Source organism: Patiria miniata, unplaced genomic scaffold (genome assembly GCF_015706575.1).
Source record: "Patiria miniata isolate m_02_andy unplaced genomic scaffold, ASM1570657v1 HiC_scaffold_16, whole genome shotgun sequence".
NCBI lineage: Eukaryota > Metazoa > Echinodermata > Asteroidea > Valvatida > Asterinidae > Patiria > Patiria miniata.
In genome coordinates, this window is record NW_024037054.1 from 5,565,267 (window position 1) to 5,580,913 (window position 15,647).

The window sequence follows — 15,647 nt, forward strand, 5'->3', positions numbered from 1 at the left end:
CGTGGTCGTTATAATTCGTCGGATCAGTGCGCGACGTCGCGTATAGTTGCAATTCAAAACAATTCAAAACATGATTCAGCAACTTTTGATTTGAAATTGAGATCTTAGAATGCTGTTTTTCTCGGAATGTACAGCTGAAGCTTAGCTGAAACTTCATCAGGTTAGTTGCTCAGTATCCTTCATTAGATTTTGAACTCTTTTGTTGCTTCAAACGAACAAAATGCACAAATTACAAATGATGGACTCTACCTTTAAAGCAAGCGATGAATATTAATTATCAATTCATTGTTTAAAATGTTTAATAAGCGCGGCAGGTGAATAAAACCTATTTTATACCTGGAAATACTCAGGCGCTATCTGAGGTTGTCGACGAAAGACGGGAGACATTCCTCCCGTTTTAGTCACGTGCCCTGGCGGTTACCTGACCTACGATAATCAGAAAAAGTCAGAATCTTTTGGTCTGGGCACCAGACTATCTGGACACGTGATCACTGTAGACGCACGAGGCCAACCTCGTGCCCCGTGGGTACGATCTTGCAGCGCCATGTTGTTTCCCATCATGCCTTGCGCGATCGTAACCCCTGGAATTGTTTAATTTAAATGTGCCAAAATACGGCACATTATAATTAGGGCTGCAGTTTATGCGTTTTACGTGCCGACGCCATCTTTAAAATGTTAAAAGTTGTGATTTTTAAGAATCAATCCTTTCAAACACAACGTTTGGACGTTGTGTTAATTAGCAAAGATTTGTATTAAATGTACGTACCCCTTTCGTGCCTTTACTAACAACAGATACAGGTTTTTTTTTTAGCGAAAAACGCGGCTCACATAATCCATATCGTACAGGCATCGCGACTTTTGAATCATAATTTTTTTTAATATACGTGACGTTACGTGCAAAGTACGCGAGCGCATTATGGGCGCGCCCGGCGTGCAATCTTCGAAATGCGCGCGCAGTACGCTGTGAATAGCCATTCAGCGTCATTTACGTCATCATCACAGCCAAGGGTTAGTGTAAGGAACGAGCGGGCGCCCCTGGAGTCGAGGCTGGCACGAGGCCCCCTTCAATGTAGCAACCATTGTGCATACTTTTCTCTAAACAATAACTTGCTCAGTATTTTCACATAATATTGACAGCGTGGTCAGATTGGTATATAAGCCAAACGAGGTTTCGCGCTGGCTAAACATGCACGTACCAACTACAACAATGCCCTTTTTGGATAAACAAAACACGTCACGCATTACGAGTCCAATAGACAGCTTGCTTCAGCATCACATGGGTTCGATTATCCAAAATCCCGCACCACAATTCATTGCTCATTACGATCAGGCTTGTTTAATTCGCATTGATGATGTTGTTTTAATTATAGGGTCTTGAAATGAATTTTATCAGTATAGGCCTAGACACTTCAGCTTTCATTTTGTTCTTTTTTTCTTTCAAAAGATACCACGTCACAGACTGGAGACAAATTAAAGGATGTAGACCTATCAGTTGTTTTGAGACAAATGGGAATTTTACTGCACTTTTAAATATTTGCTAACGCACAAATAAATAACTCTGCAAAAAAATCATTATTCCGTGCCTATTTTATTTGTCAAGTAATTTCATTAGTGTCGTAAACGATACTTTTTACTCTCGATATATTTGGTACCGATATTCAAGGAAGTTATTATTAGTGGGTTTAATTTTAATTTTTTTTTCGTATGGCGTTTAAATCCCACCCTCCTTGCATAAAGCTGACGAAACTCACTCCATAAAATTTGTCTTGCCTTGTTTACATGATCTGAAATTTTAGGTAATTCCATTGATAAACAGCATGTAGGACATTTTGTTTTACACGTATAGTACCTCTCTCACTGACTGACTGACTGACTGACTGACCGACTGGCTCCCCGTCAGTGGTGACCTGGACTGATTGTAGATCGGGGAAGGATTCGGGCAGTGCTGTCGTATAGGAGAACCGCGTAACGTTAATTAATAGGCTACATTCGGGCCAAAGTTTCAAGACCAGATGCATGAAAAGATCTCAAGTGAATAGAATTTCTGAATCAATTGAAAATACTTATCTGCGCCCAATCTGGGACCAATTTGGTTCGGCTTCTTTGGTCTAGGGTTTTCTAAAGAATGGTTACATAACTAAACATTAGCGACATTTTTGTTCAATTTGTTATACGAAAGAGATTACATTTCGGATTGGTGGAAAAAAGGAAGCTTTTACTTTTCCATTTTTTGGAATCAATTTGGAAAACACCACACGGGTGAACAACTTTTAGCTAAAAGTGAATCTGGACCGGGCCGGTTTTAGGGGCGCATTTGTTTATGCAAAATGTCTATCACGTGCAACCCGTTCATTAGGGGAACGTTTTTCGAGACTTTGTTTTAGCATTGTCAAAGATTCGCTAGTTGGAAATGCGCATTTATGTTTTTTTTTAGTGTGATGTTCTTCATTTCGCTTTTCCTGTGGGATGAGGTTTATCCAGTCAATTCTCGAATACAAATAACTAAGCTAAACCGAGACAATAACTGTAAACTTATTGAGGGTGTTTTGACATGCCTCGCCCAAGCAAATGAAATAAAAAAAAAATCACATTTCCTTTAAATTGAACATAAATACTATGTCAAAAGTGGGCCTACCTGATCCTAACAACATAACTCGAAATGAATGGTAACTTTTCAAACTACTTTCTGAAGTTTCAGCTCGGTGGACACTATAGGCAATATTCACGAGTCAGCCACATTAAATTGAAAGCGAGGTAAAATCTTCATTTTTGGAACTTGGGAATAGAAATGAAGGCAATGACATAAAAGTCATTACAAACTAATACCAGTCTGCTCTGATGAATCATTTAAAATTTGTGAGTTAACACACCCTAATATTTTAAGCCACATTTAAAAACAAATGAAAAGTGAGGCTTGGAACGCATAAATAGTGTGGCACCATCCCATTCAACAGTTTACAATTGATCAAATGCATTCGGGGAACACGACCAAAAATAGCTTCCTCGTGAATAAGGTCTATTCAACCTCGTTCCCATGGGTACGAGATCTTGCTGCGCCATGTTGTTTCCCATCATGCCTTGCGCGATCTCAAGGTTAGTGAAGGAACGCGCACGCGCCCATGGAGTCGAGGCTGAGGTCTATTATTTTTGCAGTGGAAAAAGAAGCACCATAAGCATGTGTGACACGCATTCGTTGACGGGTGGTGGCGCAATATGGAAATAGCTTGGATACTTTTCTTTGACCTCTGTTTTGACGGTGGGTGCGATTCCTCGCAAGGTCGGTTACTTGATGTGGATTTCACTCTCTCCGTTTACTTGCATGGCTCGAGCGAACTCTGGAAAAGTCAAAATCAGTCATTATAGGATAAGAGCTTTTTGCCAGTTTTTGAAGCCACGTCAATTATAAGATCCCTACAATCATAGTGCGGATAATACCAGTCTACGTTTTTTTTTGTTCAATTCAATTTATCATGACAAGCAGCATGACAAGAAATAATAATAATCAACCTTAAATCAGCCTTTCAATAAAAACTGCGAAACAGTTTTTTTCCCCGGTCATTCTGGAATTTACCGATTTCGTCGATGGCGCCATCACTGTTGGCGTCCGTGCTGGCGAACATCTGCTCGACGAGGTCCCTAGAGGGCGCAGTTCCGGTCATACGTTGAATAGCATTGACTACCTCCGTATAACTAAAACAAAAACAGCGAACTATGAAACGACCGATTCACAATATTCGATACAAAAGTGTCCAATTAGATGCAAAAGAGATCATTATACTATAGTAAGACTCACGGCCTCGGGTCGCTTTGCTTAAGAGATTATTCCAGTCTGAAAGTGTGTATGAAGAATAATAAGTAAGGCCATTAAAAAAAACCCACAGTTTTTCGTGCCCGCCCGCTTTCCTTTTCAAGCCCCGTTTTTTATTTATCATAATTTTGTCTATTTTAGCTATATGCCTATTACGTGTACAATGTCAAAATCTGGTAGAAATGCTTAGGGCTCCTTTAAACATAAAAGTATCGTCAGAAGAGTCGAACAAATGGACGAATCCATTTGCCATTTTGGAAAATCCGCCATCTTGAGGAAAAAAGAGCCACCTCCTTCCCATTTTCAAAAAGCCTGATTTTTTTTTTAACTTAGCCTGATCAAGAAACACACAAGGAACCTGCAATAATACCATACGGCAATTTAGTGTATCAGATCCATGCCATTTACTTCAGTATTTGGTCCCCATTTTCGTCGAAGAGCTCAAAAGCCCCGGAGGCCTCAACCTGCTTAGGAGCACGCGAGTCTCCGGACACAGCCTCGGTGAACTCGCTAATGTCCAACTTCCCATCCCCTGAAATAAATAGAACAATCAACTTCTTGCATTAGTATTTGCACCACAGATTCATGTCTTCTAATTTTTTTTTGAGGGGGGGGGGGGGCAGGGGTTGTAAAGTAATTTTTTTTTAATTCTGAAATCTGCTTTCCCTTTCAAGGACAATACTGAATCATTTGTTTAAAACCTCGCTTTTTCACTCGGCAGCCGCTCTTCCTCTTTATTTAGTGCAAATTTTATGAAATAAATCACCAACAAATTATAAGATTAATTATTTATCAGCCAAAGAGTATTGAGTAGGCAGTGCCCATGTGCAGCGGATGGTCTGTTCAACCTAATGACCCTTGTGTGATGGCACTTTATCGAGGCCAACCTATGAACACCCTTTTCCACGTCCAGAAGAGGGTTCTGCCAGCCACAGTATCAGACTAGCTATAGCGCTGGGAAGATGGCCATACCGGCTACCTCCACCCCAAGTTGGAGGCCTCATCTTATGAAGATGTCCGTCATACTTCATCTTATTCGGAGCGACAGAGCACTGACAACGTAGATCCCTTGGAGATTGCTGAACACATCGCTGGACCACAGCAAGAAGTGCGGCAGCGACCACCGACAAGCCCCAGATCATTCCTGTGAGCTGAGATGATCGACGAGACCAGGCGCATGGTAAACACTCCAATCCCCTCACGTCCCGCGAGCAATCAAACAAGTTCAAGCGGAGACATTGTGCAATGGCAATATGTAAATGGTCGCTTGCTGTTCCTTTATATGAATTATTCATGAGCCAGAGGTGCCATGCACATGAGCTATCCATAGCACCAGATTACTTTTTCACCTAACCCTCCTTTGGTGTAGAAGCTCCAGAACTCTGACACCACCAAGTTCTTGCAGTTAATAACCTAAGTTCTGCTATATAGACCTACAATATGATTGTAGATCGCATGCACCAACCTAGTTTTAATTTGAATAAAAACATACGTGCATTTTTTAAAGCCAGGAAAGTGCTGTGCCACACTAGCACCGCTTTGACCTACCGTTTGTTTCGGATATGGTGAGGACCGTCTTCAGCTTATGAACGAACTCGTCCACTGCGTTGACCTGGTCGGGCCGCTGCAGAAGCAACATCAGCTCAACGGGCTCCAAGAAACCATCGGAATCAACATCGTACATACCGAACAATTCTATGAATAAAAGACAACATCATTGTATGATCTGTTATCATAAGCAATAATACCAATGATTCTTTCTTTTCATAGAGTCCTGCATTCACAATACACCGGCACCGCCGCGGTCGCCCTCTGCGCCACATCGTGCGTGTACGCACCACGCGCGCACCAATCTCCATATAAGGAGATTTTTAGTACTACTCGCGAGAGGCACATACCATAAACATAGCTAGAGGGGTGTTTAAAAAAAATGGAGTAAAAAAGTGGAACAAAATCGTTAGAAAATTATAAAACGTTTTGACTTGTGACTTTTTGACCGAAGGTATATATGAATGGGAAAATTTATGGCCGGTATTAAACGATTACGGTACATTTAAAAACGGCTTATCTGGTCGCCGATAATGGCCCGAGTCGAAGCGTCAAGGCCCGGCCCATGCCGGTTTTAAACGTACGTCTTGAAAACCGGCCCAGCACATCATTTATTCCTTTATTTTCAACATAGCCATTTCAGGAAACAAGAGGTAGAACTTTAAGAAATGTGACCACCTTTCCAGTGAAAGATAAGAAAAAAAGCCCAAAGCTAAATTGAAGTGATTAATAGAACTAATAACAGAGAGAGGGGGAGAGAGAAATAAAACCAGGGTTTCCTAGAGAAGAAACGTAATGACTCTTGTTTTGTGCCGGCAGACGTGGTGATGAGAAAAAAGTAATATAATTATAAGACGGTGTGCTGGCCTTGCCAGCGAATGAGGTAAGTTCCACGTCATCAAGGATTTTCTCGTGCAGTATTCCTGATTCGTAGCATCTTGTTTATTCTGAAGGGATTGATTGACAAGGTAATCGGTAAACCCATGGGGAATCAGCAGCTGGTCCTAAATTCTGGATGGACAGTAAACAACAGTCAACAACTGAATGTAGGAGGCGAATGTTGCTTTCTCAAAATGGCTCAAAATCACAAACTAAGTATACTAAATGTAACCTCAACAGACGGAGTCAGTTCTGTGTCATCTGTCTTTGACAGTCGCGCCGAGAAGCAGATATTAGCAGCTGTATATGGCTTCATCTGTTTCGCCGGTGTGCTGGGCAACAGTGTCGTGTTGCTGGCCGTTGTTCTCTCGCGTAAACCTCGCACAACCACCAGCGTCTTTGTGGTCAACCTGGCCGTAGCGGATCTCATCTCGTGTCTGAGTTTGCCCATCTCGGTCTTGGCGATGCTGAGCGAAGACAGGCAGCACTTGCTCGTTTCAGAGAGTCTTTGCGCTTTTCAGGGCTTCGTACTCGTCGTCTGCATCGGGTGTAGCATGAACAACATCGCGATAATCGCCGTGTACCGTGTCCTGATCACTCGTCGCACAAACCACAGCCGTCTCTTCTCCGTATTCAATCGCCGAGGTCTAATAGTCATTGTCGCTACTAGCTGGCTGATCCCTTTTGTAGTCGGTCTCCTGCCCATTGTGTCTGTGTTAGGCTCGTACGGATACGATGAAAAACTGAGCACTTGTACCTACTCCCCGACAGCTCATCGTTCCGATACGTTCTCCAAAATAATGGTGACCGTCTACTATCCAGTGCAGCTCGTTGTTACTTTTAGTAGCTATGCAGTTATCTTTTACACGGTAAGGAGACATAACAGAAGAGTTGAAGTCCATGTGCAGCCCGTAGCCATCGTTGGAGGAGACATGAGGATACCTCCACAACCAGGAATACCCAGGCAGCCACATCCATCACCCCGTGAAGATGTTCCACCCAACAACCAGTTGGAGATGTCTGCTCCAAATCATCGTCTGCAGGGAGGCAGACGCAGATTTCTGCCCGTCAACCGTCCGCCGTCCCGTGCTGCCCCAAGACAAGGAACCAGACGGCAGTTTCGTCGGAGTGTTGACATTACCCTTACTTTGTTTCTTGTTGTCTTTTTCTTCGTACTATGTTTCACTCCGTACTCAGCATTTAATGTGCTTTATAGGGACAAGTCCCAAAAAATTGCTCCCTTTCTGGGCGGGCTTGTCGTCTGCAGCAACTGCATTAACCCCGTGATTTACACCGCCCGGCACCCAGATTTCAAGGCAGTTATCCGCCGCATCATGCTCTGTCAACTCTCAAAGATACCCATGAAATCGTCTTTTCTCCGGAAATTGCTCGGCTTTCGAGGGGGGTGAGATGTACTCTAGTCAAAGGGAAACGTATTGGTGCAGACACATGCGATCAAAACCTCTCGTTCTTATCCTAAGCCTGATTCGCACGACACTTGAAGAATAAATAGTTAAACTTTAAAATTCACATTAATATCTTCACATTGAATGGAGTGACACCATTGATGTGCTTCAGATATGTCCTAAATTTAGGTCATGACGTTGATAGCATTAATTTTGGCATCTTTGTAGATAACCGAAACACTGACAGTGCCTGTGAACTCCCTGCACTTTTATTTGTTTCTGAATGTGAATTGCACCAAAAAGAAGTCGAGATTCGTGTAAGACATTACCCCACTCCCTCTCACGTCTGTTCAAAAGATGTTGACGTCAACATTTGTGATCAATAAGTTGGCTTTGGTATTTGTGAATTATTCAAATGTGCGTATTTTAATATTGGGCGAGTCGGCCTTGCATAACACTATCGTTTTTCGAATAAATTATGACCGTTGATAATACAAGTAATATAACTTTCCGATGTTAAAGAAAACGAATTGTTAATGTTGATAGCGATAATAACTAATATAGTATCACGGCGGATATATCGCAAAAGTGGATCGATACACGCGTCCTGCTATCTGAGGCGTGGGAACTTTTACTGGCATTGGAAATAATCATTTTCCTTAAGGGCATACGGGATCATTTTGCTTTACATTAATTTTGTTCGTTTCCAATAAAAACACCCCTTAAAATCAGGAGAGGAATGTACAAAACTAAGCTGTTGATGTTTCAACCCAGTGCATAATACACTTTTCAGGAAAACAGTGTAAAAGCATGCACAACCTTTTATCGCGAAACACGATTTCATCCACGGCACTCTTTATTGACTGATCTTGGTAATCACCTACATTTCTTTATTTCTTTTAAATCAAAGCATGTCAGGCGGTATCATTTTGCGGGATGTTTAGCACTAGACGATCTTTCATCCAAATACGTTTTTGAAACTAATTCGGTAGGTACTTTTGGGAGAAAGGCAAATGATTCTATATGCCTTTAAAATGTCATCAAAAATAGTAAGAATTGCATTGTATTTCATATGTAGCTTTGTTTTTGAGCCGAACACCGAGGTTATAGGTTAAAAGGATTAAATTATTAAGTTGTCGAATGGGAACTTGTATATGTACACCAACAAGATACATAAAAACATGTTTTCCACAAGTTCTTATGACCATGAGGGTAGCAGTGTAATAGTGCGATGCCAAAAGCATTGTTGCATCCACGTATTGAACTACATCCACAGGCGCTAAGCAAGGTCATTTTTGATTGGGGCGGGGGCCTATGCTTGCACTGCGTCTTGACATCGATTCTGACCATTCAGTGGGCGCCTTCTATCGTGTCTTCGGTAACCCGATGTTGTGTGACAAAAACATGGCAGCTATTGACCAATCAACATCTTTGGCCGAAATTCTACTCAAAATGACATCACAACTTCTAGCAGCGGACGATCATGGGCACTATCGGACAATTGGTGGCGCTCTTCATAGCTGCACAGTTGTTTAAAAAGGGGCACGATTATTGTTTTAAAAAGGGCACTCGTTAAAAAAAAGGAACTCGTGGAAAAAAAGGAAGGGGTGGTGGGGGATACCCTCCTTCCCCTGGATGCTACGCCACTGATATGACATGTAACCCTAGCCAACACCTCAAAACGATCTCCGTTAATAAAAACCTGCAGGTATTCTGATGGATGGAACGAATTACATGACATATATTGCCGCATGGTGGGCGTCGCCAGGATTTTTTCCGGGGGGGGGGGGCAAAGCAAATTTTCCCCAAAATTCCTGAACTTTTTCAATATATTCTCGGTTTATCATTTTTCCGAGCGTGAGCAGGGAGCATTTGCCCTCCCCCCATCAAATTAACAGGAATATGGCTCCGCACCTCATTTTCCTCCCCCCCCCTTTTCCCCCCTTTTTCGGGGGGAAGGGGAGCAAGTACGCCCATGCGCATGGTACAACGGCCAATTAATGATGCAACCTTAACATCTCTAGGCGGACTAATCACACTGATTGAAGCGAATGAAGAACTCTCATGAGACACCATTAGCTGTGGAATGACGTAGAATATTGGGGTCCCACAAAAACAAGAAAGCCAATTAATGACTTCACCTGGACATCTCTTAGCGGAATATTCTTACTGGGATTAATAACAATGACTCTCATTGCAGCTTCGGGGAGGGAACCCCTTCTTATTTCTGTGGTTCGCATATTATTTGTATGCCTCTGAAGTAGGGTCGGTCGTTTGGTAAGAAATGAAAAATCTGACGAAAAGAATTGCAGTTTCACCCTAAAAAAAGGGCCGACTATTTTTAAAATAATTACAAAACCATGAGGTCAGTTTTGAAAATGTTTAATTGTGCAAATACTCCTTATCCTGGGCCTATTTCCCTTTGAGTTTCATTTAATTTCAGTCACGCATCACTGCACAATGGTCAATTGATCACAACAACAGTTTTGGGCACTGTGACCAAGTTCCTTGCCTTAATGAATTTCAGTGTTGTGTAATGTAAGCTGTGTAAAATCCTGCAAGTTGGGATTGGAATCGTTTTCCTGGCAATCAATCATCATGCTAAGACCTCAGTTTAAATGCTCGAGGACAAATTATTCTAATCCCAAACCACATCAGCCTTTTTTTCACAACCCGCAGGATTTTTCACAGCTTACATAAAATTAAAACAGCACTGAAATTGATTAAGGCATGGAACTTGGTCACAGTGTCCAAATATGTTGTTGTGATCAATTGACAAATGTGTCGTGATGCGTGACTGAAATTAAATGAAACTCATCGGGATTTAGGCCAAGGGTAAGGAGTATCTGCACAACCCAACATTTTCAAAATTGACCTCATGGTTTGTAGTTATTTGAAAAACTGTCAGACTGACACTTTTTTGGACATACTGTAGATGGCTAAATAAAATGCGTACGGTCTTTCGGTTTTGTTTATTGCAATGACATTATCATGAGTACATATCACTAAACAAAATAATAAAGCCATCTTTGCAAGATGCTGGCCTAGTTGACTTACATTATATTTGCACCATGCAGCCATTACACATCCTGGAAAAAAAGTATCATAGCTGTTTCTAGTTGGGCCAACAGACTCAGGCCCAATTTACATGTCGCTGTTATTAAGCAATTACTGCTCATCAACTTACGTGATTTAAAAAACAAAATCTGCAGGAAATGAGTCTAAGAGGCAACACACATTTCACAGCAATTTCACTTGCAGCCCGGTTTTGCTCAGCTATGGGCTCCGTGTACAAGTACCCCTTCAACGGCCGGAAAAGCAGAGTTGGGGGTAACCTAGACTGTATCCTGGTCATCCACTGCGTATTTCGAATGATCCAAAGTTATCGGGGGCGGGGATAAGTCTAGGAGATCTTCGCTTTGGCACATTCAGGAAGTCGTGCGTATACTTCACGCGCGAACCAGTACAGTACATTACGCACACGCTGCGTGGCCCGTCCGCTGGGTTCTCAAAAGTGGTAAAAACGCGCCCTCTTTTGTTGGCGCACGGAGTCCATAGGCCTAAAGTAGATTTTTATGTAAAACAATCCATGATATCCGGTCCAAATTCATGGGGAAAATTCCATTGCAACAATCTGCTGTAAAATACTGGATGAGGCAATTCACAGTAGACAACTAATGTACCGATAGTGATGAAAACAAAAGTTAAAGCAGTGCTCACTGGGAATTATTCTGGCTAAATGTTCGGCCCCACTAGGCCTTCATCGGAGCTGGACGGACTGTTTGAATGCAGAAAAATCCACATTCAAACCGCCAGAATAATTCCCGGTGAGCACTGCTTTAACTTTTGTTTTCATCACTATACTTTCTTCAGTGCAACGCAGTTCTGCTTCATTTTGTACGATTTTTTTACCGATAACTGGGGGGGGGGGGGGGGGGGGGTGGTTGGCGGCGGAAGGGGGGCGGGGGGGGGAAGTTTTCGGAGCTAAGCATGTTCCATGAAAGTTACACCTCTAATGTTCCGACACCCCTATGGTCCGACTGCACATAATCCTATTCCCAACCCTTACCTTAACCCTAACTCTAACCGGGAGTAACTAACACAATCTTATCTGCGAGTTGTCGGAACAGAGGGGTGTCGGAACATGAAATGTGGTACAATGATGTAAAATGTAATTACCCGTGTGACTCGGTGCTCCGAGCTGCACGTGGGCCACTCGCTTCTGTAGTACCGGGCCCAGTCCGGTGATCTTCTGCCTCGGCATGGCGGTAAACACGGGCAGGAACAGCAGCATCAGGGCTGGGAAGAGACGGAGAACTGATAGGCCGGAGAACTGATGAGCCGACATGGCGTAGGTCTGGATTGTTGGGGGCGGGGGTCATGTGTGTGGGGAGGAGGGCATAAGAGAAGAGAGTGATTCATAAGACAAGCGTTCAATAAGACAGACCGGCAAATAATCAGGGAAAACAAATAGTTGGATATAAAATGAAGACAAAAAACCTTAAAACGTTTAAGTGGACAAAACCCCACAAAGGCAATTTATTAAAATGGAAAGACCCATCTGCAGCCCACTGATGTCGATTTTTCCAAAACAAAAGGCATTTATAAAACCCACGAAGGAAGAGAGAGAGATTACTTTTATGAAAAGAATTATCTGCAAAAAAGTCTTTAGCACTTAACGAATGGACAAATACCAAGGAGTTCATATAATCTACACGAAAATCACAGTTCAGTAAACGAAAAAAAAGGACCGACAATGTTGCTCATTCGAACTGTAAGCAGATTTTACTGAAAGCACGTTGACTACAGCTATTTAATAACTGGTGCAAAAAGAGGGAAACCCACTTTTGACAGCAATTTTCACCTACTTGTTAAGCATATTTCAAAAATTCAATTTAAAGGTATTAAAACATTGATCTTTAAACATAAGTGACGAACAAATGATTGCAAGTGCATATTTTGTCTCTGAGATATTGTCGTTTAAATACTTCATTTGCCAAACCTGTTTGTCCACGGACGGCCTTATTCCCTCCACTTGACTGAGCTCCGGAGCTTCATTTGAAGACAAAAAAACCCATAAACTTACACGTGGACAACAGTGATTTCGGTGACTTGTATTCAAATTAGCATAATAACACTATTCTTACGATATTTTTTAAAGATTTGTTTTTTTACCACGTATGGTTGAAGAGCTATACTTCACTACCTTACAAAAAAACCAGTTCAAATAAGTTAAGTAAGTAGGTTGACATTCCTGTCAAAAGTGGGTTTCCTTCTTTTTGCACCACCCTGTACACCACCACCTCAGACAGTGAAAAGCACATACCTCAGATAACTTCTCGCCAACTTCAAAGTTCTTGAGACGTTTTCTCCTCGTCCGTTCGACGAAAGGGAAACTTTGAGACTGAGTTATGACCCCAGCGCCCAACACCCTTTTATAGAGATGAAGACTGCACCTCTAATCATTTTTTGTTTTACAGGTTTGATATACAAGCAAAGCTTGGGAATACAAGACCTTTCCTCATTGACCAGATTTGTAACTTTGACGTGGAGTATGACGCACCACCGGGATCAAAGTATAAGGATCTCATACCGATTCAATTTGCTGCGTTGAAAAAACAGATTTACCGCATCTCCAGGTGACTTAGGATTACATTCAGTCCATTAAACAGTCAGCCGATAAGTGCACACGTATCATCTCGCTGATTTCCGAGAAACGTTGTTGTTGTTTTTTTCTAATCTTCAAATTAAGTGAGTGTATGTACAATACGCCAAAGATGACCACATCTGAATTCGTGGTCTGCATAATTATGCAGGTTGTGGGTTCGAGCCTAGTCTGGGCTATGGCACTTCTGCGCCTTATATGAGTATAGTGTACAAATATTGAGTGGCTCAGCGTGGAATGGGAGGAATGTTATCGCAAGGTAAAACCTGGACTTTTCCATTTCACGAGACGAAGCTGAGTGAACTGGAAAAGTCCAGATTTTACCGAGCGATAATATTCCTCCCATTTCACAATTCAAAGCCACTCAATATTTGTTTTATATAACTGACATATAGATCCTTGTCATTTGATATATTTGAACTTTTATTTCAATACAAAACTAGAGAAAAATGTATTTCTCTCTTCCAAACCACCCCTTCACGAAAATGTTTGAACCCAACGCCGAAGCGCTGGTTCTTTGGAACAATACGCGCTACGCACAACGCTGAACGCGCACACCAGCATGCATTTGCACCACTGATCTCTATATAAAGACTGGATAGCTAATAAAGAGCCGCACAATGTACGAATTTGACGCCATATTGGTGAGACCGGCTGGTGATCTATAAAGGACAAGTTGCCGTCTTTATAGACAGCTTGATTTCTTTTGTAACGTCGCGGCTCACTTGACTTATATTTTGGCCACCACCACTGACCAACTGACCAAGGTTTACTACAATTTTTCTAACGTAGTGGTTACTTTTATAATGCCGCAAATCACTTTTTCGGCGTTTTTGAAATAATAATCACTACGGAAATGTGTTCCTTTTAGAACATCATAATATGTGTACGTGACCAAAATGCGCGTCAACTGTTGATACAACGCGCGCGTATTTACGCGTAGAACGTTCGTATTATACGCGGCCATCTTCGTGAGACCGGGGGCGAATTGGTCAATATGCAAAGTCTACTGTGTGAATGTTGTATGCATATCCGCTATCCAGTCTTTATATAGAGATCAGTGATTTGCACACAAACACCGCGTCATGGAACAAGAATGATCCTAACTGTTCAATAGTATTTCCCATTCCCCATGGGCGGATAGTACTTTTTGAGTCGCGGCGTGAATGGGAGCAATAACGAATGGCACGTGATGTGAGTTCCACCAATCAAATGACAAGGACCTTTGACAAGGATCAACAAGGCTAACAACTTTCGCAATTTGTTTGTCATGCCCAACACAAAATATCACCAGTCATTCCACGCATTAAGGGCACCAGACACCTTAGATAACCTTTCAATTTGGCAAATAGCCAACTCTCTTGATGCCTCGTATTGCGTGGGAGGCGTTGTTATGATTAATATAAATGCAAATCCAGATGAACAACTGATCCGTGACGTTGGTAACCGAGAATCCTCATATTAATTGAAGACAAAAACAACAACCCAATACGGCTTCAAAACCACCTTCAACAACATTCAAGCAAAGTGCTTACTAAAGACACAAAGTTCGGGATGACTCAACTCAGGCTGGCAAAATACCGTGTAAGTAAAGACAGGGTTTTTTGCATTCTGGAAAATTTAAATACCAATACCATTTCGCGGTTGCCAGTGAGCTCCAGTTTTGCTGCGAATTATAATAGGTTATATGTTGTGATGTGGCCGTGTGTTCTATAAAAATCAAATTCAAGTCCTATAGTGGGCAATTTTGCAGGTTATGGGTTCGAATCCAGTCCGACGCTTTGTTTATTCTGTCACCACCCTTGGGTGATATTGGTATTATGCTGTGAGGACAGAGTGGTTAAAATAGTATTTAAATAGGCCGTTTTTGCCTCAAAATGGCAACATCGAGCTGTATACTCCACCTCGTGGTATAAGGAATGTTATTGGACCAGTGAGCATGGGAAATAATAATAATGTAAATTACCTCCGTCTACTAGTTGAATATCCATTATCATAAATATCACTTAGTTCAAAAAGACTATACGCGAACGTAGGCCTGTGCCTATGTTATAACATGATTAGTATGAACCTTCGTGTATCATTAATTGATTGGAGAATCTATTGGAGCAAGACGTAATGCCTCCTGTCATCGAATCAATAATTGACCAAATGAAGTCGTGGCCGTCACCGCCACCCCCATTATATTAACAAGGTTTCAAAATACATAATGTTATGCCAAGGTTTTTATTCCCGGCTTCCCAACCTCATTTTCTCTCCCTGGATAACATGAAATGAAGCGTCCAAATATAGGCCTAATCTCATGCAAACCCTAGACTATGAGTTACCTATTAAGCAGGAT

At 41.9% G+C, this 15,647-nt stretch overlaps 1 protein-coding gene across 1 annotated transcript; it reads right to left on the bottom strand.

The window, feature by feature from the left end:
- Positions 1-3,114: 3,114 nt before the first annotated feature.
- LOC119722758 (calmodulin-4-like) lies at positions 3,115-13,347 on the bottom strand. Its single transcript, XM_038193061.1, has 6 exons — positions 12,968-13,347; positions 11,821-11,998; positions 5,357-5,503; positions 4,217-4,340; positions 3,572-3,690; positions 3,115-3,335 (listed from the first exon to the last, which is right to left on the bottom strand). Exons 2-6 carry the CDS (start codon positions 11,987-11,989, stop codon positions 3,283-3,285), a joined length of 612 nt encoding a protein of 203 aa, XP_038048989.1. The 5' UTR covers positions 11,990-11,998; positions 12,968-13,347; the 3' UTR covers positions 3,115-3,282.
- Between the last annotated feature and the right edge of the window lie 2,300 nt (positions 13,348-15,647).